Below are 26,854 nucleotides of genomic sequence, written 5' to 3' on the forward strand. Positions count from 1 at the left end.
TGCCAATTGACATGAGCTCTATGTGTCAGAGCTAATTCTGATATTAGAACGACCACAGGGTCTTGGCTCGAAGAGGGTCTGGGCTCAGCCAAAGACTTATGGACCCCTCTAAACAAGCAAGCTTCAGAATAAAGGTGTGTTTCAAATTTTAGATTGAAAGCTTGCCAAACTTTTCTTCTTTATAAAACCCATATAATAAACAAATGAGAGGATTTGAGATCAAACTTTCAGGTTTAAAGTTGGATGGGAGGAAAGATCTGACCTCAAATCATCAATTATGAGATTCTTGAATATCTCAAATCATCTCGAAACGCAAATGTCTCTCAAACATTAGAGAACTTTCAGGTTTTGGAAAGCCGCGTACTTTAAAGAGAATGTACCTAATATATGATATTTCCTATAGATGAAATTAAATGTTATGGAAGCTTTGTAAAAATTTCCGGTATCGCATAGTTGAATTGCCAAGGAATAACAACAAAAATTTATCAACTTGGAATGAGTCTTGGTGGGGATCGGGCGAAGTATATGATTCATCGGGCACCTAGTAGCCGGCCGGATGGCCGGTCAAATTTTCTTTGAGGTTCGGATCTAATACGACCCAATCCGTTTCCGGCGCCGAGTGGCTGGCCGGTAACCGGCGGGGGGCAGGCGGGGGAAGGAAGCGCGCGAAGATAAAAATGAGCGACTTACCTTGCGCGGCAAGGTTTTGAACATCGTCGGACGCGACCATCACTGTCGTCCGTCGTGGTCGTTCGTCGTGCGTGTGGCTGAAGAGGGCCACGCCGCCCGGCTGGTTCCGTCCTTTCGCAGCCTGAGATCGCGCGTGAAGATGTGGAAGGAGATTCCTGCAGGTGCAGACCAGAAGATGCTTTCCTTCTCTCTCTCTCTCTCTCTCTCTCTAGGGTTCTCCTAGGGACCGATTCTACTGGTCTAATTGCCTGAATAATTATTAAGTTCTAATTGGTTGCCCTTTTGATCGTTTGTAGGTTAATCGGTGCTTGTTTTGTTTCCACCTACTTCAGAGTTTCTAGTCTCGTGGCCAATTATTGAACCACCTTTCGGTTTTCCAGCGTTTGAAGTGAAGGGAAACCGTCTTTTTCGTTGTCTTCTCGATAGAGTCATCTGCACCATGAAAGATCTCGGCAACATCTTCAGCGTTCTTAGCTTGGACGTTGGAGACGACAAGGATCAAACGGCCGTTGGCGCGCCTACGGATGCACGGAAGCAGTCAGGTCTGGTATCGGCTTCATTTATTACGTTCCCTTTTTTCATGATGGGTGTGATTAAACGGATATGGTATCGATCGTATCGAGAGTTCGTTTGGACTTCTCTCCGATTTCTTTGTTCCTTCTGCAAATGTTAGCGGACCCATACAGGGTTTTGGTAACTATAAAGCCAAGCAGACAACCAAGCGATCAGGTTTAGCTATTGTTGGGTACTGAACTCAAATTTAAGTTACCTCATCAGGTGCACTCATGCATCTCTCTAGCTGCTTTCGTGCATGAGGCTTTTCTGTATCTAAGCTTGTTGGGCGCTTGTGCAACACTGTTAATGCGTGAATTTATTATAGGCTGCTGCTGAAGCATCCGAGGAGAATGTCATGTGCCCAGCGGTTATGCATGTGAGGGCACCGTTTCTCAAATTCGACCTCCAGCGTGTTTTTCTCCTTTTAGGCATTTCTGTGTAGGTTTTTCTATTATCTGGGAGATACATGTTTATCCTTCTCATCTTTTGTTCTATCTTAGTCAGCACGGCAACCGTCAGCCTGACAACCTCTTTTTGGTTCAATGCAATGGCTTTCTCATTAAAGAACCGGAAATTGTATAAGTTATCTATGGGTAGTAGGGCAACCAAAATTATTTAATGTGCTCCATGTCCTGGAACGATATAGTTGGCTATGTTCCTATTCGTTTATTTTCTCAAAAATAAGCAAATTATTAGTAGTAGCCATCATCTACCTGGGAAATTTATAAGATCGATATCTGTGTTGTAAATACAGCATCACCAATCCCATTTTTGGGAGCTCAACGTGTAGACTTTAGTACTATGTTTTTTAATACATGAACATACAAGTTTAATGGAGATCTTCCGAATTCCCTTTACCTTTTCAAGGAAAAAATTATGCTCCGTTTGATGTTTGGATGTCATAATGGTAGTTTCTTTAAAGTTCATGATTGTGGATCAATATTACCTTGCTTGAAGGATCTATATGTTATTTTTTTGGTCAATTTAAAGATGCATAACTGCATAGGCAATAAATTTCATTACCTGTACATGGATTTGAGTGGTCCTATGGTGCACATTGAACTGGTTTAGTCTTCATTCGACATGTGGTTCCCTACTTTTTCGTGGCTCAACATGTACATATTCTTAGCTTGGTTAGTTTTTTTAGCATAATTTATTGGAATGATAATTGCTATGTGAATTCTGGTACAGGGAAGAAAAAACCAGTAAACGTGCAGATTTCTGAAGCAGATGAAGAATGCCCACCAGCGGAGGGATCTTCAGAAAGATTCAGGTCACCTCTTGTGTGGATTGACTTGGAAATGACTGGTAAGAGTTAAGTCCATTTCCAACTAACATAATAGCACTAAATGACGAATTGAGATGTGATCCGCCTTGTGTTTTACGCAACCTGCACTAGTAACCATATTTATGCCCCTGATACCTTAACACACTAACAAGAAAATGGATGGTTCTAAACTTCTAATGGTGTGTTTGATTGCTATGGTTTAGGAGACCGACTTGCTAAAAGATCCTCTTCTGCTAATTGTTGTTTTAACTTGACGTATTATGAATGGTTTATAAAAAGCTGCAAGCCATTGTCATGGAAAACTTTTTTTATTCGAAAAAAGCGAAAAAATGTTAAAAACAAGTTGGCCAAAAAATGGTAAAAAACACATCTTTTGAAAAAAAAACCCAAAACAAAACGAAGTGCGAAAAAGTGCTTTTATTCTTCTTTTTTTTTGCATTTCTTGAATTTTTTCACTTCATTACATTTTTTAGTGACCAAATTTTTATTTTCACATTTTATTTTAGTTTTTCTGACTTTTTAAAAATTTGCTGAGATTTTTCCGAAAAAGGTAACTTTGCCATTTTATACCTGAAAACGATATTTGTGACAATGCAGTGAGGTCACATTTACATGTGAAGTGTAAAAATTACTTTTCTAGATATCTGAATATTTATCTTCTCATGTCTTATTTTGTGGAAGGCTTTAGAAAATTAAAGGACTTGCCCTGGAAAAGGGATCACAAAGAGAATTTCAGAATAATTATATGAGAGTGAAAGTTTTTAACTATTTCAAATATTTTGTTGTGAATGCATGTTAAAATTTTATAAAAACAAGATTCTGAAAAAGAAGAATTTCCAGACATTTTTCTTGTGCATAGATATGAAAAATCATAAAAATACACTCAGATGCATTGGCATTACTGAATGATGTTTAATAAATTGAAGAAAATAACTTGCTGAAGGTAATAGAGCATTCTTAATGAAATATAACTACAGACTTGAAAACAACAAAAGTCGCAAACAAACTTTTTTACCATAAACCAACTAGTTCTCAGCCCTGGAACATACAGTCGTACACCCATGAGAGTGTGATAGTGTGGTATTTGGATTCAAAGCATTCCAGCGAAATCTTGATTGGGGCCAAGCTTTTGATGCAGTTCACTGGAGATTCTTGCTGTTCTGCTTTCCATAGATGGACTTGTGATTCGTGTTGATGGAATGGTTAAATTCTTCCTTGTGTTCTTTTTGTATTGCTCTTGCTACTAATCTACGAATTTCTGTACCAGAATGTTTTCAAAGCATTGGTATTATGACGGGCAGACACAATTTTTAGTTCAACATACTAATGGAGGGGTGTAGTGCCTTAATAAGGATGGCATTCATGGATGGACAACACTTGCAGGGGTTGAACAAGTTATGCGCTTGCAATTTGGAGAGAACACTAAGTGGAGATGAAACTCCACATGGATCTGGTGGTTTGATATGCTATGGCGCTATGCCTGGACAAAAGACAAAAAGTGACCCTAAGGAGAGTGGAGTGCATGACAACTGTCATTTAGAATGGTCAATGGATAATAGAAGGGCTCCTAAGAAATTTCTTATGGAACTATAACAGTGAAGAGAAAGAAACCTATTTATGGATCAAATGGTATTGCCGACCAAATTGGTGGCTTGAGCAGTAGAGTAATAAAGTATGTTAGTGAGGCACTTCTAGTCAAGTTGTTATGGGCAATGTTGTCTTAGCTATGATAGATACCATAACTAGATGATGATTGAAATTGTACTCAAGGAGCTAGTTTTGGAATGTAATCTGCCTGCTTCAGGGAAAATCCACAAACACTCTCTTGTATTTTATGTTGTGGTGTGTTGCCATGGTGTATATCTTTAATGACACTTCAAGTGCCAAAACTTTTTGGCCCTGAATGAATATCATATATTTAAGGAAAAGTTGCTGGTTGTTTCCAGGTTAAACAAGGGGTGCATTTGTTTTTGCTTTGGTGCATATTTCCTCCTTTACATTTCAAAAAAACTTGAAGCGCTTCTGTGGCTATTTAGTAGTTACTGTAATTTGTAAAGATATCTGGTAACTGTTGTCTGGTCAAGTAGTGGGGCTAGGTCAAGTTGTTAATCTTTTAATTTCTGGAAAAAGTCCATGCTATTTATAACTTATATTCTACTTCATTGTGAAATTGCTTTTTAATTTTATAGTTGCTATGATTTTTTTTGTGTATTGTTTTCTTTAGATTCTTCTTATTTTTATAGTTATTTTTGTAAAAAACTGATTTTTCATTTTTCTACGATCACAATTTTGATAAACGTTGTTCATTTTGTATTATTAAACGAACATTATTAAAGTTAAAGAAAATATGACTAACTTAATAATTGTTCATCATCAAATCACTCTTAAGATCATACCTATAACTAAGGTTAGGTTACAAAAAAAGAACACATTAATAATTACTTTTAGTGGGTTTGGTTTTTGTCTCTTACCAAACTGGTCTCGTATTTACATTCTCTCTCTATATATATACATCTCTCTTTCTCTCTCTCAACATGTATATTTATTTTCTGGATTCCTGAGAAAAACAAACTTTCATCTTATATCTAGGCAAAACCTCAATGATAGACAAACCTAATAATGACATTTGTGAGAATCATTACCATCCCGGACAGTTATTTCTATAGGCTTGGACATAAAGTTTCAAAAGCGGCATTTTGTCATAATTTAGATTTTTTTTTTTGTTCCACCTTTTAAATAAATTATCATTTGGATCACCAAAAATGCCATTCACATCCACTCGTACCAGTAAAATATGCAAATTATAAAGCAAATAACATGTTAAATGTTAGCCATCAGTTATATGTGTGTTACCTAGTTGAAGGCCCTTATGGCTCCTAACTTCCCATGTCCAACCAACGGACACAAAAGAGAGCAACTTAATGATATTCTTGACAAAAATTGACTGAAGCTTCCTTTTTTTGTTCGGGAAATATTGTAAAGAACATTCTGTTTCATGATTCCAGTTTTCATCCATACATTTATTCAATCAGTTTCTAACATTGCATCCTAGCATGTATGTTGGGAAAACGCTAGAAAGCAACTACCTTTTTTTGCCGCTTCATGTGGAGTTTATTTTACATCAACAAGGCTATTTCATTCTTGTACCATTTACATTTTGGGATTTAATGTGGTGTGTACTTGCTGTTCAGTATAGAAAATTTAAGTGAAAAATTATTTCACAAAAATTAAACTGTGGCCTAACATGATTTAACCAAAAAATTTGACCAAGTGAGGTGAAACACAGAGTTACCTATATCAGTCAAGAGTAAAATAACACAAGAATGATTACATATGGTGCAACTGAAATCAAAACTTCTTATAAAATTTTGTTAAAAGATCAAAATAGTTATTAAAATATTAAAGTAAAACAGCTTAAAATATAATAGAAGTGTTTTTCAAATCTCACAAAGATCTTGCAATATGATGGCAGTATTTGCAAAATATCATGATAAAATCCTTTTTTCTGGCAGTAACATCATGATATTTCTAGAAATATCACTGATACTTTCGAAAATGATGGTAACTATACCGTGCCAATTTATAGCTGTCTGATAGTTGAGACCCTTGCTTCATTTTGTATGTCATGTTTAGTATATTGGTCGGGGCATTTTGAAGTTGATTGAACTTCGATTCTTCTTTTCTTTTCAGTGAAGTATAATCTTCTTGCTACTTTTCATAGGTTTGAATATTGATGTTGATAGGATTTTGGAGATTGCATGCATTATAACAGATGGGAAATTAACTCATTTGGCTGAGGTAACTTTATTTCCTTCTTTACTTCTCTCAAATTATAAGAGGAATAAAAAAATCTGTACTGTATATTTCAGATTGTGCTCTATTATTGTTATTATCATTATATATTTATACTAAATTTTATATTTTTATGCATGAATTTTGTAATAGTAGCCAGTTATGTCTAATTCAAATACTAGCTTCCAATTTCTAACTTACTTTAGAATTTCGGATCAGAAAATACATATATATATATATATATATAAATAAAGCCCTAACAACTGCAAGCCTAAAAAGCATGGGCAAGGCTCATATACTACCCTCTCCCTTGAAACAGCTGTTGGGCAGTATATATTATGGTTATCTAACCAACCTGTATCCCTTATCCACTTAGTGGAGTTAATCATGTATAATCCATTCAGTGGTGCTTTTAGGTAGGATCTGGTAGACAATGCTGACCTGATTGTATCATATTTTTATAGAGTTCGGTAGTATATGTGAAGATAAGTGAGCTCATTTCAAGATAGCGTACATGTCTAGACACAAAAAGATACAGAGGATTCATGAACAATTCTGTTGGCTGTTTGATTAATATGATCAAATTGTTTATATTCTATTAGTAAAGCAATTTTTTCGAAAGGTAAATGACAAGCATCTTTCTAAGCTGACAGCCTTTGTAATCATCTCAGTTAATAAGTAGAAGACAGTTGACGCCAGCTCGTGTTTCGGGTACTCTTTATATAGAACTACTTTTAGCTCCTAGACTGTTTATCCTAGACAGATCCAGATCCTAAAAGATTATTACTATGTACCTATCTTATAAATCTCTTTGAACATCTTGTATTCTAGATACATCCAGACACCATAAAAAAGGCATGCTTGATCATTTTTTTGATGTAATGCAAAAGTTAATAGATGTGGTCATTATGAATTGCTTGTTATGAACCATTCTTTGGTTCAGATAATCGTATAATGAAACATGGGTTTCGAACATGAACTTTTTTGGTGTTAAATGAACTGTTGATTCTAGTTTGCTCATTAAGGGCCCTATGCTTGTAAATTTACATATATGTCATATTTTCTCTGCTAAATCAATTACTAGATCATATCTACAAGGTCATTTAAGTAAAAGAAAGGCATCCAGAACAATATTCAGAAGTTATATTTGGATGTATCTTGGATATGTAGTTTCTCTATCACATTCTCTCCCTCCCTCTCTCTCTCTCTCTCTTTATATAAATACATATGCATGTGTGCATAGTGTCATAAGGACAGTTATTTAAATCTGGGGTCCATAGTTGTCATGATGAGGGACACGAGCAGATATGGTGTACAAGAGAGTAAGGAGACATTTTACTGATACAGGTGTTGACCAATCAGGATGCAGTTAACCTTGGCCTTGTATTATGGTTTAAAAGCCAACTTTTTTACATTGAAAAATAAAGAACAAATTGATAAAAAAGGCACATGCTCTTAACATTTTTATCTTTTCCCCTAACTTGGAGAGACTGTGCACAGCATCCTCTCTGTCTTCATCAATCTCATCACTCTCTCTCTGTCATATGCCCCCTCCCCCCAACGCGCACAGAGGAACTTACAGTTTATCTCTTTTAACTGAACATCCACTCCCTTTCTCCTCTTTCAAGTTTCAACCTACGCTTAGTTTGAGTTCATTGAGAACATGAACTTTTGAAAATATGCTTTATAATAAAATAATAGAGTATGTATATACACACAAAAAAGCCATATATGATATATGTTGAAGAGACATTCATATTGATTTTAAATCTCTTCTGAAAGTCATAGTGCTCTCTATGGTCACACTCTTGTACTTTATGACAAATAATGACAAATAATTATTATTATCTGTATATTTATATGTACTATATACATGCAGACACAACAATGCAAACATATCTTGAATGATCAAGTATTTTCTTTTCAAATTTGTAGTGTTCCCTATGTGCACACTCTTGTTTATTTGTGACACATACATGCATGTTTGTAAAAGTATGTATGGACACATGTTTGCTACGCATGCGTCTCTAGCATTTGCATTTGTTTCCAACAATTTTCTGCAAGTCTTCATTTTCTAAGTACTTAATGTCTAAGCTTTGTACCTTTGAGCAGTGGAAAAGTGTATTTTTTGCAAGTGCACCAGATCAAACTTGGCTTGCATGGCTTGGGTTTGTTTTATGTGTTTGGACTTTGGGTTGGCTTCACTTGCCACAAGAACGGCTGCATGTTGATCATCCTTTGTTCATTTCATTCGACCTTCTTAATATCCCTGCTTTTAACTAATTGCTCGGCTCGACGGCTCCTAAGTTCTGTACTTATGTTTACATCAATCTAATTATATGTTTGTGTGCATCTTGTGGATTTTGTTTATTTTAAGTTAAAGTGCATCTATTTTTTCCTTTTCAGGGTCCAGACTTGATAATCCACCAGTCAAAGGAATGCCTTGATAACATGGGAGAGTGGTGTCAGAACCATCATTCTGCAAGTGGTATGCCTTGGCTTGATCTCAGCTAATATATATGGACTCTGTTTGGGGCTGCACACAATAGTCCAGCTGAGCTATGTTCGAGCTTGGCTTCAGTCCTAAATGCCTTGGGCCTTGGCAGAAGCTTGGCTTCACGGAGCTGAACATTTCTCAAGCTCGGGTTGATCTTGGCTTGACTGAGCCTGAGATAAGCTGGTTTTGAGAAAAAATTGAATTTTTTGGCGACAGATGTACTAAGACAGCATCGATATAGGATTTTGAAGCCGAAACTCCTTCCATGAAGGGAGAGGGAAGGCACCAAATTTTCACAAGAAATTATCTATTTATAATCTTAAAGAGACTATTTGAGCTTAGACGAGCTTTTACAGGGAACTTGAGATTGAAACATTAAATATTTGAGCTTATTTTATTGGCACCTGACTCTTTTGTCATATAAATCTTGTTCAAGCCAAGCTTAATCGGCTCAAGCCTGAGTTGAGTTCAAATTCGTTGCCCACCCCTGAGATCTGCTTAATGGTCCTGTTTTCAATATTTATGTAACACATGAGATACATGACCTGTTTGTTTACCTGATATATGTTAGTTATGTGTTACTGGGTTTCTAGGGTTGACAGAGAAGGTGCTCGCCAGCACTGTTACTGAAGCAGATGCTGAGACACAGGTTAGTTCTTTGATTTCTAACCATGAAGAGATTAATTAAAAAATTTATTTTTGCTACTGATGTGGTACACAGATATTTGAAGATCTTTAGTTTCTGCTCTTATAGCATTCCTTTTGTCTACTCAGATTGAGAAAAGAATTCTCATGCTATTTGGCATCTGATAATTTGCTAATACTGTAAATATGTATTGAGATTTTTTAGTTTAATGATTTCATTGGTTCATAATCTAGTACCATGTACAGTATAGCCGAAGCAAGCAGAGAATGTGCTCTCTAAGTGAAAGATGAAAAACGAAACATGCTAAAAAATATTGGTTATTTCTTCTTTTGTATTTACTTTGTATGTCTTACCTTCTCAATGACATTCACTTTGAACTTATAGTAAGTGGATTCTGTAGGTGATAGATTTTCTTAAAAGTCATATTGGAGGCAGTTATCAGCCAATGTTGGCTGGCAATTCCATTTACGTTGACTTCGAATTTCTCAAGGTAAAATTATTTCTATGTTTTCATTTTTTCTTTTTGCACCTTATCAAGTTTAGAGATCCGGTATCAAAGTTTGTGTGAGATGGTCAACTGATGGTATCAACTTTGTCTATTTTCTGTTAATTATGGGGATGAATCTACAACTAGTGTTAGGTTTTCTTTTAAGATCTATTACGTTGGTCACCTAGTAACAAGGCACATTCAGTCATACTTAAAATGTAAAAAATTTAGAAACATGAGTAGCAATGTAAATAAAAATTAGACAAGCTTTACAAAACACAGTAAAGGGAAAATAAGCAACTTTTGGACTTTTTGAGCATATGCACATGCAATTGTAAATCATGCAAGTTGTAATAAACTTACACTGTTCAAGTTATGACTAATTAATTGACAAGCAACCGGGCACTAATTAAACACAAGCCTGTGTGCATATTTGTGTTTACTTGTGCATCTAGATCATGACTTCACATCAGATAACATAAAAAAAATTGACATGAAGATAAAATGTGAAGACAAAAGTAAAAGCGAAACATAATTTCTGAATATCTAACTCTACACTAGTTGTCAAACTATTACTCTAAATGGTAAATTGTATAAGCTGGAAACCAAATTGAGGAGATAATTAGCTTATAAATCCTAAGACATTCATTAGCTACTTGTTTTAATTGTTTTGTCACAAACAATAGAGCTTTCTCTGGCTAGGGGGTGTGAGATGGGTGGTGAAGGTTATGACAATGGTGTTAATGGGCGAGGATTGCTGGCAGTGCTCAATGTCACTACAATCATCTTCATTTCTATAGATGGATTTGTCTACTGGAAGAAGTATTTTTATACCAAGGGAATTAGGGAATGCTCTCTATATGATATGGAATAACTGGAGTTCAGGTCTCTTATGTAAACCCATGGCTCTTGTTTTTGTAAGTTCTGAAGCATGTGGCATATCCACCATGATGACGTCTATGATGCATAAATAGAGAGCATGGCATCTAGAGGCAAAATTGCACTTGAACTTATACATACCTTAGGGAATAAGTTTATGACAAAGATACATCTTACCATATGCTTAATGCTTATTTGAAGATGGTTCACACTTTGCACTGTCACAAACGACCATTATTTCTACCTGCCATTGACAAATATAAACAGAAAACATAGAAGAGTTATGTAATTTGGTCTTAGAAATAGTTATCAACTTCTACGATTTGGACTTAAGGTTTAGAGGCCAAAAGAAAAGAGCGGAAAAGATACTAAATTGGATCTTTGATAGCTCACTGTTGCAAAAAATCCTAGCTTTTTTGGGTTGATGTGGTTTCATAAAGAAGAATGTAGAAAGCAAGAGACACAGTTTGAGATAAAAGAAGATAAAGTCGTAAAAAACTCATGAGGAGTATAACATTGGCCATACCCTAAAATAAAAAAAATACACAAAGTTCTCTTTCGAAGTTAAAAAAAAAAATCTACCTGTAATGTTTTGATAGTATCAGCTTATTTGAGTTAACATCTGTTGAACCACATTTGTCCATATTTTTTTCATTCATTTCATCATTGTATGGTAACTAGTAACTATTGTCTGATTTCATATTATTGATTGTTGATGGTGTTCCAAGTATGATTTCAACATCTGCATGATCTCATTGTGCATGTTTTTTCAGAAATATATGCTTGATTTGGCTTCTATTTTCTCTCATGTGCTTGTCAAGTATGACTTTAACATCTGCATGATCTCATCGTGCATGTTCTTTCAGAAATACATGCCTGATTTGGCTGCTATGTTCTCTCACGTGCTTGTTGATGTTAGCAGCGTGAATGCATTGTGCTTTCGTTGGTATCCTAAAGGTACAAACCTCCATACTCTCTTTATGACAACGGTTACTCTTTTCTAACATTGATATTAGCACCTGTTATACATTAAATTTGAAGCTGTCAATCCTTGTTATATGTTAAACGTGGTGGTTGAATAACTTTCTCTTGATAAGCTTCATGTGGGACAGTTGCAAATTTTTCGCATCCTTGGGATATGATCATATGAAACAAAACCGTCTAATGCTCTTTACATATTATGCAGTAATTGGTTAAATGACTCTTAAACTGCTATAAACAGACAGTGTGAGCCATTTGTCAGCAACTTTTTGGTAGTATTCCTTATCTTTGGGGTTTCCCTCCTACCGCTTTTATTGCCGCTAATCGTGCCATGCAATTATTTTTCCCTTTTTTTGGAGTAGGAAAACACGATTTTATAACAAACAATACAAACAGCATTATATCCTATCCAACCAAAAAAGGAACTTATGAAATGACGCATCTATGTTTGAAGATGTTTCATTGAGGGGATTTAATCTGCCAAGAAGTGCTCCATCGACCTGTCTAAGAAGTTGGACTTCAGGCTGGAATGTTGGTCTCTATGTGGCTGTTTCTGGAGGGAGTATTTTAAAGTACCAAAGACATAATTGAAGAGTTTGAGATGCTTTAACTTTTCTCCATATGCAGTTCAATATCATCAGCTTAGAGGGACCTGGAGAATTTAACCTTTCCGCAATCACTACAATTTTCTTGTGGTGGAAATCCATAATTTCTCTATAGAGAGCGAGAGAGAGAGATGATAATCCTCAATCAGTGAGCAGGGCAAATAATTTTTAGTTATTTGTTTTCTTTCTTAAGTTTATTGAGGGATATGTGATTACCTGCTGGCTGTTCAAAGAATTGCATTGCTGTTGATGTTTTCTTCATCTTATGTATTTAAATCTGTTTTGCCATTGCCTTTATTTCTAGTGATTGGATCTGCTGCGTTCATACTTTATAACCTTAATTTTTTTATATCAGTTGCCTTTGTCTGTATGATTTATTATTTCGATGTAACTACCATCATTGCTACCTAAAGTAACATGGGGTTGACGTATATCTATTGATGCGTTCCACCGTTATTATTACTGCCATGAAAGTATTTGCCTATAGTTATAAATCTCTTTCCTTTCTGAATCTATGAATATGATTTTGTTCAGAAAGTTGTGTGCAAGACTCCGTCGTTCCTATGGATTGAGTTTTATTTACGTCAATGACCAAGTCTTGCTTCTCATTTTTCTTCAATGTTAATTGATTGCATGACAAATTGTTTTTGTTCTGTTTGTTTCTCAGAGTATCGGAAGGCACCTAGAAAGCAAAAGAAGCATAGGGCCATGGACGACATAAAGGAAAGCATAATGGAACTGAGATACTTTAAACAGAATATTTTTAAAGGATCTAAGAAGTGACAGTACTTACTACCATACTGTTCCTTTTGTCTTAGTTATTCTTACAAATGGCTAATATCGCAACTACTAATGATGCTGTGATTATGTCGACTACTAAATGATGCTATCAGCAATCATTGTCAAAGTTGATGATTAATGCTCTCTGTTTCAGTTTGGTTGTGTCTAGAGGTTTGGCTTTTATTTACCTCGAATCTACATGTTGGCTTTTATTATCTTTACATGGATAGATATTAAATCTTTGTAATCCACACAACCGCTGTGCCAGGAGACCTCCGCCGGTTTTTTTTTACATAAAAAATGTCTCTTCCGTGTACACTCAGTACGCTGACTTTCAAGCTATATCGTGTAGCTACTCACATTGCATGGTTCAATATGAACAGACTATGATCCTAATGTGCATACACACTTGCGCGTGCACACTCAGTGCCGACAGTTGTTTAGCTTGCTGAGCTGTCCGGCTTCATACAGGTGGAAAAATATTAGTCGGTGGGCAGCTTATTATTTGTTCAAACTTCATAGTTCATATAGTCATATAGTCACTTGGAGGTTTAAGCAGGATTGCAAATACTGGAGAGCATGATACACTAGTTGATGGGCATATTGTTTCTTGTCTAAGCCCCAAAGAGCATGATAATCTAGTTGATGGGTGTATGGTTTCTTGTCTAAGCCCCAAAGCATCTTTGGGTCTGGGAACCAAGGAGAAGGAGAAGAAGCCTTGGCTTCTTGTGCCAATTGGTTCTTGGAGGGTTAAACAGGCCATTATCCCAAAGTTGTATGTCATCAGGAAGTGATTGCAGATATGACAGTTTAAACTCAGTTTGCTAGAACCTTAGAAGTCCATCTATAAACTTACGAGATTTATCGGCATGCTTGGCACATAGTCAAGCTTAATTCCTTCTCAAAATCACTCTCCAATATTTTAAACACTAATTTCATTTTATTGTGAAGAAGAGAATTACTGGACTGCATGACATGGGGAAGAAAATGTGATTCCACAATCTTGAAAGAAATCTAGTCTCTCCCTCCACCAGCTTATTTTGTAAAAGTTCACCAAGCTCCAAGCCACCCGTATGAATGATTGTTTACATTGGTAAAAAGCAAAACGATGCACTTTCTACTGGAGGGTGGGCGATGGGTCCGAGCAGCCCAACCTGAGCAGCCGAACTGACCAAAGGTTGGTTCATTTTCAAAGCCTTACAGACCCAGTATATATGGGTTCAGGCTGGTGGGGTTCAACTTCCTTGGTTTGCAATGTTGGGACAGGGTGCTTTGTTTGCCACTAATGGCCGGGAAACTGAAGACACCTTTGAGACGATCACTTGGGGGGACCATTTCATGAGACGATCTTATATACACTCTGCCTTTTTCAGCATTCATTTTGAGTTTTTAAATCTAAAGAAAGAATTCCTTTCTTAAAAGAAAAAGAAATGAAAATGAAAGCCTTCAAGGCGACTCAATGGGTTGCCTCTTTGAAAGGACAAAGCCACAGCCACTCAAATAATTTTGTTAAGATTCTTTTTCTCATTCTCAATGGCCAATATTCTTGAAATTCTTGTCGCAGCAAACTATTGGAGTCTAACCAATGGCTTGGTTTGATTGGCGAAGAAATTTTTCTTGAATCAAGCTAAGCCAAATTGAAACAAAGCAAAATTCAGTTTTTTTGTTTTCGAGAACCTGAAGCTTGGCAGATTCAAACTTGGTTATTCGATGTAGGTGTCCAAGTTATATCAATGTAATATGATGGTCCCGTGGCAAGCAACTTTGAACTGGTTCTACTTTGCTGCTCAAGAAAGTGCAACTATGCGAGATTGGCCTCAGATGAAATGCATGGTGAAAGAGAAAGTTGTCTGTGGAGAGTCTGATCACAACTGTGGTTGGTTTAATTTCTCTCTCGCCCAACATCTAGGATTTCGACACTTCACCCCGTTGAGCAGAACCAAGAGCGAGGAAGTAATATGCCATCGAGTTTTGTTGAATTGCATCAGATTGATAGTTACAGATTACGAGTTGCAGTTAACATCAACGAATTAAAAATAGAAGTGAACAAGCCAAAGTGCAAGCATGAACATGGAAGACAACAAAGAAAAATGAGACGTTGGGTCAACCCACATTTGAAAGATGGTAGGGTCAAAAAAGACGTTGGATGATCCTTGCCTCTCAGCACTTTGACCCAAAGAGGAAAGCTGAAGCTAAAAGTAACTGCTTTCAAGAAGAGGATGTAGGTGAACATGAAGAGCATCGTGAGGATGAGAGAGAGACAAGGACGATGATGCTAAGTCAGTGAAGACAACAGTTCACGAGAAAAGTAGTTCCCTTGCAGCCTCATATTACTTCATTCACGATTCGACCAAGACAAATGCTCTCCAACCCAGAGGGGATCGAGGATGCCGCTATATGCGGAGGAAGCTGCTCCTCAAAGAAACAGAGGAAACACAAGAAAGCAGGAAGCAACATTGAAGATTTTTTGATCTAATCAGGCTTGATTCATATTTCATGTCCTTCGAATCATTGTTTAGTTTGAAAATTCTATCGTATGCATTATATCTCAATGTCATTTTTGGAACAAGAGAAACTTTGTTTCTCCATCATTATCCTTTCAAGTTTCAAGTGGAAGAAATGCTCTCAACGTAATACACCTAAAAGACAGGAACAGTACCTCGTTTAACACGACTGGCTTCTTAACTAGCGGCACGAAACTGTAGTAGTAAATGGTAGGTTCTTATCTAAAAAAAAATAACGCCGTATCATAAAAATAAAATAGATAAACTCTTTTAAAATTACGGCCATGGGGTTTTTGGAACGAATACGTCTTTGTAGTGTCCAAGTTTGGTGAACTCTAATCAAATAAATCTCACGAAAATAATATTATGCGAAAGCTCAAGCAAAGAAAGACAGGACTGGCACTTAATTCAAGGTTTTCAATATGTGATCCTTTTCTTACCACCTAGTCACGAATTGTTTTGTTTCTGTTTTATTTTGTTATCAAAATATTGACGAAAAAAAGAAAGAAATGCAAAACTAAAGATGCCGGCCTGTGTTCCGTTATGAGGGGAGAATGAGGATCGAGGCCGAGGAAGACCGCCGGCTATTTACCTGCAACAAAGACCATCTTGGTTAACCCATAAAAACGAGAATGTTGGGCAAATTCCACTTGTCTGAAGCAGGTCGATGAGAGAGAGAGAGGGAGCAAAAATGCCAGTTTTCTCTTGGCTCGGATTCATTCCCGACAAAGCGCAACTCAACCAACTCACGTCTCCTATGTATATAAATCGGAAGAAAGCATGCCCACCCTCTCTCTCCTCTCTCCCCCTCCCCCCTGTGAGAGATTAGGCAATTGACTGCATTTTATTTTTTGGGTCTTTGTCAAGGGAGGGAGGGAGGGAGGGAAAAATTTGGGGAGGTCGTCTGTTTTGTGGGTGCTGTCATGACAAAGATTTACCAGTTTCCGAATTAGGCGTGACCAAATGAATACATCGCCACGTCCACCTCCTCTACTTCTCTTCTTCATCCCCTGATAGGTGTATCTGGTCAGATCTGAGTTCTTTTTCGGGTAATTGGTTGTTTTGTTTCCGTTGCCTCGGCGAGGAGGGGAATCGAGAAGAGGGGAGATGGCCGGCGTCGTTGCCGCTCGAAGAGTGATGCAACGGGCTCTGACGGTCACGACCTTGGTGAACTGCAATGTTGGGCGCCCTGGACTCGAAACGAGGGGGATATGGCAGCATGTGAATTCGAAAGGGAAGCGGGCGTTTCTTGTCGATACCTTGGCTTTGGTAGTTTCTGCTCTTTTTGCTTCGTATCCTAATTGAGGTCTTTTGGCATTTCTTTCGAAAGAGTTGTGCTTTTTCTGTTGGTTCTCTCTGGAGATGAACTGTGAGAGAATCGGCAGATGGTCGTAGTGATGTATTTTGATCTTCTGTTGATTGGCCAGGTTAGAACGTTAGAAGAACAAGGAGTTCCATCGAAGCAAGCTGAAGCGATCACTGCAGTGATAACGGAGGTCCTGAATGATAGTTTGGAGAATGTGGCTCAGTCCTGTGTTTCTGTAGGAGACATGCAGAAGGTTGGTTTTTTATGTTGATAAATGCCCATCACCATTTCTTTTGTTTCCTTTTTTGAACTGGAATATTCTGGTTTTATTAAATCTATAAAACTTTAAGCACTTTTTTTGTTGAGGACTTTGTTTATAACGAGAGATACCGCTCCCATTTTTCACTAATCAGTCGTAATTTTTTTTTTTAACTGCTTCTTTGATATAGAGTGAAATGGTTCAGGAAGCCAGCTTGTCCAAGTTTAAATCTGAAGTTCAGAGATCTCTGGTGCGGTTTGTTTCTCTTTTCTTTTGAATATATAAAAGACACTTTACTTAGACTGCTTATTTGCGTTGAACCTTTTAGTTCTTTTATGAACAGTTCAATCATCATCATTTTAATTGAAGTTAGTTCCTTCTGTAGAATTTAAGTATCAATCTTGAATGTGGACTGGCAGTAGGAACAGTTTGGTGGGATCGCTAATTTGTGAGAGAAAGTGCGCAAATTATTCGGGAGGTAAGAAGGAGGTGGGGGCACTGGGGCGGAGAGGAGGGTCAGGTAAGGTTAGTGTGAGCACGAAGAGACATATCAAGGGTGTAAGAAGCTCTTACTGTAGTTACCGCATTGTTCTTGTCTTCCTTCTTTTTCGGTTCCCTCAGTTAGCAGCCTCATAGTGAAGAAAGTCGTTAGATTTTAAGTTAGTCTCGATGGAGCTTTCAGCAAGGTGACCATTTGACATCGTCTGAGAGACTTGTCATGATCTTGCACAGGTTTTGTGTTTAAGTACACGGAGGCACAGGTTAATGGACACAAATGCATGCTTGCTATAATGGTTACCTTAACTTGTTTATATAATTTTCCTAGCGGAAACTATTAAGATCATTACGAGGACTTGTTGCCAATTCAAGAAGATGCAAGGGGTGCAAACCGTAGGAAAATATCCCCAGACAATGATGCATAAAGGAAGCTCAGAGTGTAATTGCATGGTAGGCAATGAAGACATTTTTGGTTTTTTTGCCACGATAGTTGTCATTATTCCCTTACCTTTTGCACAAAGCAATTTTTTTCAAGGCGAAACAGCCTACATTGCTTTCCAGTAGTGACATTAAATTTCCTATAACACTAAAGTTTGAAACCAGTGGTGACATTAAATTTCCTATAACACTAAGTTTGAAAAAATTCAACAACTCCTGTGAATGTTAGGATAGTATGGCCACAAAATTAACAGCCTTGGAGAAGTACAGGGTAGCAGTATTGTTCTAGTTGCCATGACCTGGGCTGGGGACTCTTATCTCCTCTTGAGTAGCATGTCTGAAAACAAGAATGGGAGTATAAGTTGCAAATGTATGGCAGGGGCGATGTTGTAAATATCTGTTCAGATATTGTTTCCAAACCATTTTCAGCCATTTTAAATTTTGTTGTATTAAAAAATTCGAGCAAAATGTGATAAATATTCCATTTGTATATTGGCTGCCACGGATTGCTTTGGTCAATACAAGCCAATTTGGCCAGTATGGGCTCCATGTTTTAAGGAGTGGCATATTTCAGCGCTCTTAGTGATGCACAACATGTCCTCTGATACAGCCGATACAATTTCTTATGTGTGACAGTGGGGTGGACTATCAAGAAAATATTACTGGCAACAGTAGTTTTGTATTCGGATATAGATCAACCCTGCAACGCTGAACTTGATATGGAAATCAAAATCTAAGCAAAAGGTCAAGGAACTGTTTTCTCTGCTTTAGCCATTTGTGTTTCACCAAAATCTTAGGTTGATAAAGTCTAAAAATATTGACTTTTTGGAATCCCACGCCATCATGAGTCATCCAATCAACATGTCACAAGACTTACAAGGAAACTGTGCAAATTACCTTTTGGAGGTAACAAACTCCTATTTGTCCATTTAGGTTGGCAGCCTTCACAATTGTTTAATCATATCAACCTGATTATTATAACAAGTTAACAACCACCAACTGAAAGGAAGTTTCTAACTCAAAAAAGTAACAACAATTTAATTTTTGAAAAGTTGACCTACATATATTCATTTGTAAATCATGTGACCATTTTGTTTAGATGGTTGAGATTTGTTCACATGGTATTCATATAACACACACACACACACCTAAAGAGAGAAGCAGGAAAAAATAGGGAAAAAAACGCAAACATGAAAATGAGAGGCTTAAAAAACAAGGAGCCGTTAGGATGAGAAATGAAAAAGAAAGGAGGCAATTCATCCATTGCAAGATGAATGATTTAGATTTTTCCTGTTGATTAAGGCCGTCCTAGTGCTGGACAGTTCTCCTCTTCTCTCCACACACACATAGAGAGGGAGAATGAGAGAGGCATGTACCAAGAATGTATAGCTACATACATTTTATGCACATGTTCAATCTTCTTCATAAGAATGCTTCCAAGTTCCACCAATATGGGACAGTTTGAAAATTGTAGAGCAGAAAGCTCTTCAGTTCCTGCTTAGCACTGATCTTGATGCTGATGAAACTTCACTGCTAATGTGCAGTCTGCTTCCATTTCCAGAAGCCTTTGTAGGCATTATGCCTGGGCATTATCAAAATTGGTTAGATCGTGGTATGCATCCAATGCATAGCATGATTGAAATCAGTGAAGAATCCATTTTTGTGAATATTTTCTACATTAGACATTCTCAGAAGCTCATGGAAAAAGTATTATGAACTTTTGTTTATCTAGAAACATCTATGTGGCTGCACGGCATATGAACTAAATTGTAAAGTTAACACATATTACCTTTTGTAGGAGAATCGGTTGTCACTGCTTCAGCATGAAATAGAAAAGGTTCGAAGTGAAATAGAAAAAGGTCGCAGTGAATTGAGGTTTGTACAATGAATGTTTAGTGTTACTGTAAATCCATATTTTGAGACTTTGTACTTTGTTAAGTGCAGGTATGAGATTGACAAGGTTACAGCTGGACAACGCCTTGATTTAAATCTTGAAAGAGGGTAAGTTACTCACCGTTTGTCTCTTCCTCCATTCGCTTCCTCAGTTTGCTGTTACCCGTGTTGCTTAAAACAAGTGTTTCATTTTCTCTTATTGAGAGATTAAAGACAAGTATCTAGGTTTATATGTTAGTTAGAGGATCTAAGAAAACCATAAGCATTGTGTGCACCTGCTATGTGTTTTCCCTTTAGGCATGCTATAGATTTTAATGAGGACCAGCAAAATAGTTGCTTTTGTTTACCTTTTAAGGAATGTGTTCATCCAGATAACAGGGATGCAACATCAGGGATGCGAAGGCTAATTTTCTGGTTGATCCCTTCTTAACGGTTGATTTACAAGATAGTCTTTATCTTACGCATTTGTTCATCCCTTATGCTTAATCATAATACAGACATCCCTGGTGTTGGTGTTAAGAGCCCTTCTTTTCATCTTACTTGAGAGGCTTAAGTGCCGTTAACTCACAAGTTTTATGCTTAAAAGATTTACTTAAAACTTCAAAGATTATGTTAAACAGTGATATACAAATCAATTTTTTAACGGCATTGTACCATAGGCGACAACTAAAGTCTAACAGAGGCTGACTGAGTGGCATTGATAACAGAACAGAAGGGTATTTATTTGCGAAATGACTAAGGCAAGAAACAATTTTGTGATAGAAAAGAAAGCTCAAGGTTTACATGTTCTTGCTTGATATTTGCTTATTCTCTGCTTTGACAAACTTCATGCAGGCGAACACGTGACGAACTGGCTAATCAGCACACCGAGACGGCCAATTTGAATAATAAACTTGATAGGGTAACACTGAATTCGTGAGTTATGAGCATCACCAGGAGCACGACACTCACCATACTCTTTAACACAATTCATCTGATTCACCGAATTTTAAGCAGTAATGTTTTCCTTGAATCAGGAAATTCATGTTCTAAGGGCTCGCCTGGAAGCAGCCAAGTACGATCTGATCAAGTATTGCGTTGGTACACTTGTATCTATCTCTGCTGTTGGCCTTGCTGTAGCTCGCATTCTTATATGAAACTACACCAACCTTTGAAGTCCCCACCTTTTTTTGGGGGCTTCAAATGATACAAGCTGACAGTTTTTTTTCTTTTTTAAAATGTGTTTTCCTCTCGGTTGGGTAACCATTTTGAACTGCTCAACCAGAAATTCTTCAGGTGGGTCGGTATCCCATTTGATTGATTGTTGTAACAAGTGCCATTGAAAGATGTAGTCATTTGGAAATACAAGTCATTAATTATGAGATTCAGTGTGACGTTTGTGAAATATCAGCAATTACTGGCGTCTGAAGTCCCAAATGTAGCGCGCCTTCTACCCATGAATTTAGGCTCGAAGTGGACACCAATGAAATATAGTAGAAATAAATACCAGTTGTATTCAGATCCGACAAGCCCGAGTCAAAGAAAGTAAACATTATATTTCCCCTTTTTTCATTAGGAAAAAAGGATAATTTAAATAAAAAACACGAAGAACTAAGCAAATGCAAGAGCAATCTGTAACTTGCAGGATTCCAATTTCTTAATGGCATCAAGAACTCCTTCGGGTGTGTTGGGAGGCGGACGTTACTCGTGCCCTTGTTTCATCCCAAGTTGACCTTAAGGCAATCTCCAAGTACTTAATTCTATGATTTTTCAATTTGGAGGGTTCCCAACAAACCCACAGAGAGAGAGGGATTGACCTGTTCAAGTATCTGTCCAGAAGAAGGATTCCTTTAGGGGCCGTTTGTTGTTTGGCGATGAAAAAACAGTAATAACCTATTCACACAAAGTTTGTGTTTCATTAATCTGCCCAGGACAATGGTGCATTGAACGGGTGGAATGGAGCTCAGGCATTTTACAGACCAAAGGCAAGAACCCCGCGTTCTGTTGGCTAGCCAAAAGGTAACAACGATAATAATATTGTTACCAATTCTGTAACTGCACCAAACACAACGGAAGGAAGAACAGAATTCAACGCTGGGAATTTCTTTCAAATGGTAATATTAATTGTTCGCATTTCAGACAATAGAAAAGATGAAATGCAGAGCTACAGTACTACTGAAAAAGTGGGTAAAGGCATTTTGACCGAAGTGATGATACTGCAGCTCAGTCGAGATGCCAACCACAAGAGACTTGAGTAATGATTTTCTGTACACAGTCTCTCTGAGAAAACACACCAGCTACTTAGGTCGCCGACGGTAAGGATAAAGAATGTCGTCGACATTATCCTTGATGTAGTTACCCACCCTATACAAGTTTCTGGCTACACCAAACGCAACCAGACCGGCATTTCTTGTGAACCTGCAGTCGCGATGAGATTCAGAATCTTCATGCATGGAAATAGGCCACAATTTTGGTACTAGAAATTAGATTAATATACCTGTTTAAGAATTCCTCACCAATGGAATGCTGCGGCATGTGTGTTCGAGGTTGAGAAAAAACTGGAGCATCTAGTGGAAATATGATTGAAAAGAAAGGTCACAACAAATAACATAGGGAACCAACTAGGCATGGATGACGCAGAGATATACATAGCAGATCTTAAATCCACAAAATGGCAACTTAAGAAAGCAATGCTCGCTACAAGCGAGAGATCTATGGCCACACTGGAGAAAATAGCAATTAGTTAAGGAAAGATGGCACAACAGACAAGCAGTATAAAAGGAAAAAGAACGTGAAAATGTTTATCACATTCAATCAAATTTTATTCCTTCAAGCTTATTGATGCCAAATCATTTGTTTGTCATGTTCATGTATGTTGCCGAAAACACAAACCTTAAGGTTAAGCAATCATATGATTCTAGGTATACACTAAAAGATGTCCCAAAGATGAAACAAAGTCCTATTTAGAGGAAACATCAAAAGTGAACTGAAATCACAAGGCGATGCCAATAAATAAGGAAAACAACAATAAAAACAAAATACAGCAAACAATTACAAAATGTACAATTTCGACAATACCTTCCTTGTGGGTGGGAATATGGGAAGGATGACCTGCAGTATTTGAATCATGTGTGTCCGCCAAAAGCTGAGGTGAAAAAGACAACCGTTCAGGATTTGAAAATTTAAAAATTATAAGCAGATTCCAGTCTAGTTGAACATGAAATAAAAAAAGTCTCATCCATCCAAGCAAAGTGTTGGAAAAGTAATATAGATGAAAAGCTAAAATGCCAAAAAAAAAATGATGGTCCACGTCATTTGTAGGAACTTCTAAAGAGAGACAAAGTGGAACTTTCTGAGAACGCATCCATCTTTTATCATCGACGTCGTAGCTCAAGGGAGCATCCATTTCTGGTGGAGTAGGAAAATGTTCAGGGAAACAATCCTGGAGGAAATCAACTTACATAGAAAAATGGAAAATTCGAAAATGTGACATACTGCCTGTCCAAGTTACCTTAGCAATACAGCAAGTAACATTTCTGCTTCGTGGTTCATTATCACCATGTATCCTACTTTTGCCTTAGTCCAACAAACGACAGCCTTCTTGTAATATCCTACACTTGGTATCAACAGCTTTTTTGTAACAAAATCTTAAGCTGCCGTCTAGTCTATAATGTATTTTCCCTATTACCATAGCTGATGATGGCAGCAAATCAAGAATGAGATATTGATCAAGAAAGATTCAATCATGTAAGAAAGCAACACATTTGACTCTACTCCTCCATCATGAAAGAAGCTAATGCTACACTTTTTTCAACAAAAGCCCTTGGACTTAAAAGGCTTTCTCGTGACTGTGCATTGTGGACTTAATATAATCTATGAGTATGTAGTACATTATTGTACTTTTCGAGATAGTAGTAACAATGATACATTTCATTCTTTTGCAGGAATTTGAAATCGAGTGCATGCTAATGCTAATTCCTTGGCTTGAACAGAGCCTGAATAGAGTAAGATGTAAATTCCTGAGAAGTGTCTGACAGACACAAACGAACCACTTAAAAGTCAACCAGGTACCTCAAAATCAAAAAGCTGAAATGACTTTGAACCAGTATTACTTATCATATGGATATAAAATAATTTATTGATATATAAAATTGTTCTTAATGGAACGAAAAAGTTATTCCATTGTTAACGGGAATGATGGACTCTGTTTAGCAAGAACTAATAAAAATCTCAGTCCATTCCATATTCTTCTTATTCCTTATATGATTATGCTGGAGTTTGGTACCATCTGACAGTAAACAAATAGCAAATAGATTTGATCCTAGAATATGCATAAAATATAGAATCAGAGTTTAATAAATTCACAAATAGAAATTCAATAGTCTAGTTTATCTTTGTAAAGCCAAGGTTAGAATTAAAAAAATGCCAAAGGGTATGAGTAACTAAATGTGCATCGCATATAGCACAGTCCAGCACCTTAGTTTAAAGCCACCGACCCAGAGCATGTATTAATTCACCACTAACATGTAATAAAAAAATTAATATCCCCAAGAACAAAAAGCAACCTCAATGCCAACACAATAAGGCAGTTCTGTGTAATCCCCAGGTTGTCCATCTGGATTGTCCTTTTTATCCAAGTAAACAGAATAACCAACACACGCATACTTGAAGTCTGATAAGCTGCTGCTCTCATTTGAAGCTTCCATCTCATATTCATCAATCACATAGCTAGGAACTGATTACAGAAGTCAAAGCATCAGAACAATAATAGAAGAATCATTACTTAAGAAACTGTCCTCTTAAAAAACTTGAGCAAGAGACATTCTGCCAATGTGTGGCCATGCATCCGTGAGCATTCAATGCATGCATGCAGTACTTAATTTACTTTCTTCTACCCAAATACAGAAGGTTTTGCCTGCTTATTAACGTCTTTCCAACAAAAACAAACTCCAAAATAGGTTTTGAGCACATTGTACGCAATTTGACATGACAAATATTTGCAGGATGATGGTGCAACAGAGATGAAATAAAATTAATGGAATAAAACTAGGATCTACGTCCACAAGAAGCCCCACCAGGGTCCACAACTAGTAAGGCTTGCCCTCTTAGCAGTCTTTGGGAAATTACTCCACTCCTCCGATCAAGAATGAGTTTTTTTTCTGTAGCTTATCCAAAGAACGAGCAGAAAAGCTAAAGGATGCGACAATACCAATCACAGTGTCCAAAAGTAAAAAATATTGACCCAACATTGGAACAAAAACTAAAAAACTTGGTATATGATTATTTTTTCAATTATACGGTCTTTAGCAGCTTGGTCGAACTAACTACTGAGATGCATGAATTCATTTGGATCAATCATGTATATGACAAGCCAGGGATCTTCTCGCAGTTTCATCCAATTAAGTGCCCTACGTCCTGGGAACCTAAATTTCTCGGGGCTCGGTGACTTCCAGAAAGTTCCTCTCTCTTCTGAGGATTGTACAAATCGCAAAGGGGAAATTTCTGTCTTATGACGATCGGCAAAAGTTTTTAAATTCTCGTGTCTACCCAATTAAGCAATTATCACTTTCTCTGGAAAAATGCAAAAATCCCTGGAAACGCAGAGCCTACCATTAAAATACGGCATATCCAATGAACTGTTGCGGAGGGCCACAAAGTGAACCCCTTCCAGAAGAAAAAAGAGAAAGGAACATTTCCACTTCAAGCAGAACAAAAAGGAGGAAGGGACCATTAATATGAAGACGAGAGCAAATGTTGATTTCAACTGAATTTATCGACTGTCCACAGAGAAAGCATAGATTTCAGACTACTTCCAGAAGTACGAGAAAAGTCATGAATTGGAATATAGAAATAATAATTTGGCAGCTCAACCCAAACCAGAGATTCCAGACTCCGCGCAGAAGAAAAATGAGAAAAACTAATCATCAATAGTAATACAAGACGAGAAGTCCAGTTATTCGATTCAATTCATCGACTACCACCAAAAGAAGCAGATAGGGAAATGAGCACAGAGAGGATACATGATCTGCTTTTGCTTCCAGAACACCAGGTTGAGCGAGAAGCAGGAAGAACGATTCACATAAGTTAATAGGCTGAGAACGCTAACCATGAGGCAGGCCTCTGCTCACGCCAAGACAAAGTGGGTTGCGGTGGTCGGATTTCAAGAGGGATGAGTAATAGAGACAACCCTTGCAAGATTTTCCCTTGTTTTTACCATCAGTAAAAGTCGGCCCGCGAGGCCCCTCGCCGGACTCCTCTTTTTTCCCCATCGACACCCAGCAATTCCCTCCCCCGCCACCAAATTCCAAGAGAGGGAGAGATCTCCCTCCCTCGCTCTCCCCGTGTCCGTGTCTGCTGGTGAGTCGGACAGGTGGGCCGAAATTCGTCAAACGAGCATGGACCAAAGAAGGTAGAAGCGGTACTGTTTCCACTCCTTATTAAGCTCAGAAGGGATGGAAAATAATCACTGTGCTGTGCCTTTTTCGCGAGGAGACGTTCGGCGCGAACGAGGCTCAGTTGCGAATACAATTGCGAAGTGTGAGTTGTAAAAGGTCAGTTTCTCAATTTTAATCAGACTGTTGTTTTATCTACTAAAACTTACAATTCCACTGTTAAAATCTACTTATTTATTTGGATGAGTAGTTAAAGTTCTGCACCCTGTGTAATTGAAAAACTTGGAGGACAAATCTTCTACTTTAACAAAATCATGAACCAATTTCTTAGTGTGTATCTATATATATATATATAGAGAGAGAGAGAGAGAGAGAGATTTTAAAC

The 26,854-nt window shown here is 37.3% G+C and overlaps 3 protein-coding genes across 6 annotated transcripts; 2 read left to right on the forward strand and 1 right to left on the reverse strand.

The window, feature by feature from the left end:
• The first annotated feature begins 470 nt into the window (after positions 1–470).
• On the forward strand, positions 471–13,387 carry LOC116252781 (oligoribonuclease). Of its 3 annotated transcripts, none has more exons than XM_031627311.2 (9): positions 471–851; positions 1,023–1,232; positions 2,437–2,553; positions 6,255–6,331; positions 8,732–8,813; positions 9,416–9,471; positions 9,869–9,958; positions 11,701–11,791; positions 13,088–13,387. In XM_031627311.2, the coding sequence occupies exons 1-9, from the start codon at positions 830–832 to the stop codon at positions 13,201–13,203; spliced, it is 861 nt and encodes a 286-aa protein (XP_031483171.1). In that variant the 5' UTR covers positions 471–829; the 3' UTR covers positions 13,204–13,387. The 3 variants fall into 3 exon arrangements, with proteins under 3 accessions (XP_031483171.1, XP_031483168.1, XP_031483170.1); XM_031627308.2 differs by having other exon boundaries at positions 473–851; positions 1,071–1,232; XM_031627310.2 differs by having other exon boundaries at positions 477–851; positions 987–1,232.
• Positions 13,388–16,256: 2,869 nt separating this feature from the next.
• LOC116253371 (protein FMP32, mitochondrial-like) lies at positions 16,257–21,471 on the forward strand. 2 transcript variants are annotated; one of them, XM_031628158.2, is made up of 7 exons: positions 16,257–16,973; positions 17,132–17,263; positions 17,460–17,519; positions 20,004–20,042; positions 20,145–20,206; positions 20,933–20,999; positions 21,115–21,471. In XM_031628158.2, exons 1-7 carry the CDS (start codon positions 16,812–16,814, stop codon positions 21,232–21,234), a joined length of 642 nt encoding a protein of 213 aa, XP_031484018.1. In that variant the 5' UTR covers positions 16,257–16,811; the 3' UTR covers positions 21,235–21,471. The 2 variants fall into 2 exon arrangements, with proteins under 2 accessions (XP_031484018.1, XP_031484017.1); XM_031628157.2 differs by having other exon boundaries at positions 16,262–16,973; positions 20,004–20,080; positions 20,150–20,206.
• A 682-nt stretch (positions 21,472–22,153) lies between these two features.
• Positions 22,154–26,490, reverse strand: LOC116253511 (uncharacterized). The gene is made up of 5 exons (XM_031628347.2): positions 26,184–26,490; positions 24,643–24,812; positions 23,156–23,222; positions 22,575–22,644; positions 22,154–22,495 (listed from the first exon to the last, which is right to left on the reverse strand). Exons 1-5 carry the CDS (start codon positions 26,344–26,346, stop codon positions 22,375–22,377), a joined length of 591 nt encoding a protein of 196 aa, XP_031484207.1. The 5' UTR covers positions 26,347–26,490; the 3' UTR covers positions 22,154–22,374.
• Positions 26,491–26,854: the final 364 nt, after the last annotated feature.

Source organism: Nymphaea colorata, chromosome 4 (genome assembly GCF_008831285.2).
Source record: "Nymphaea colorata isolate Beijing-Zhang1983 chromosome 4, ASM883128v2, whole genome shotgun sequence".
In the NCBI taxonomy this organism is placed as follows: Eukaryota; Viridiplantae; Streptophyta; class Magnoliopsida; order Nymphaeales; family Nymphaeaceae; genus Nymphaea; species Nymphaea colorata.

Excerpts from the sequence above, each read along its gene's own strand:
- LOC116253511 (XM_031628347.2), bottom strand. The coding sequence starts at position 26,346 with ATGGGGAAAAAAGAGGAGTCCGGCGAGGGGCCTCGCGGGCCGACTTTT. Across the intron at positions 24,813-26,183 it reads GAGCAGAGGCCTGCCTCATG|TTCCTAGCTATGTGATTGAT; the intron begins GTTAGCGTTCTC and ends TTCTGTAATCAG. Across the intron at positions 22,496-22,574 it reads GGTGAGGAATTCTTAAACAG|GTTCACAAGAAATGCCGGTC; the intron begins GTATATTAATCT and ends TCGCGACTGCAG.
- LOC116252781 (XM_031627311.2), top strand. The coding sequence starts at position 830 with ATGTGGAAGGAGATTCCTGCAG. Across the intron at positions 6,332-8,731 it reads AATTAACTCATTTGGCTGAG|GGTCCAGACTTGATAATCCA; the intron begins GTAACTTTATTT and ends TTTCCTTTTCAG. Across the intron at positions 9,472-9,868 it reads AAGCAGATGCTGAGACACAG|GTGATAGATTTTCTTAAAAG; the intron begins GTTAGTTCTTTG and ends TGGATTCTGTAG.
- LOC116253371 (XM_031628157.2), top strand. The coding sequence starts at position 16,812 with ATGGCCGGCGTCGTTGCCGCTCGAAGAGTGATGCAACGGGCTCTGACG. Across the intron at positions 17,520-20,003 it reads CTGAAGTTCAGAGATCTCTG|GAGAATCGGTTGTCACTGCT; the intron begins GTGCGGTTTGTT and ends TACCTTTTGTAG. Across the intron at positions 20,081-20,149 it reads AAAGGTCGCAGTGAATTGAG|GTATGAGATTGACAAGGTTA; the intron begins GTTTGTACAATG and ends TGTTAAGTGCAG.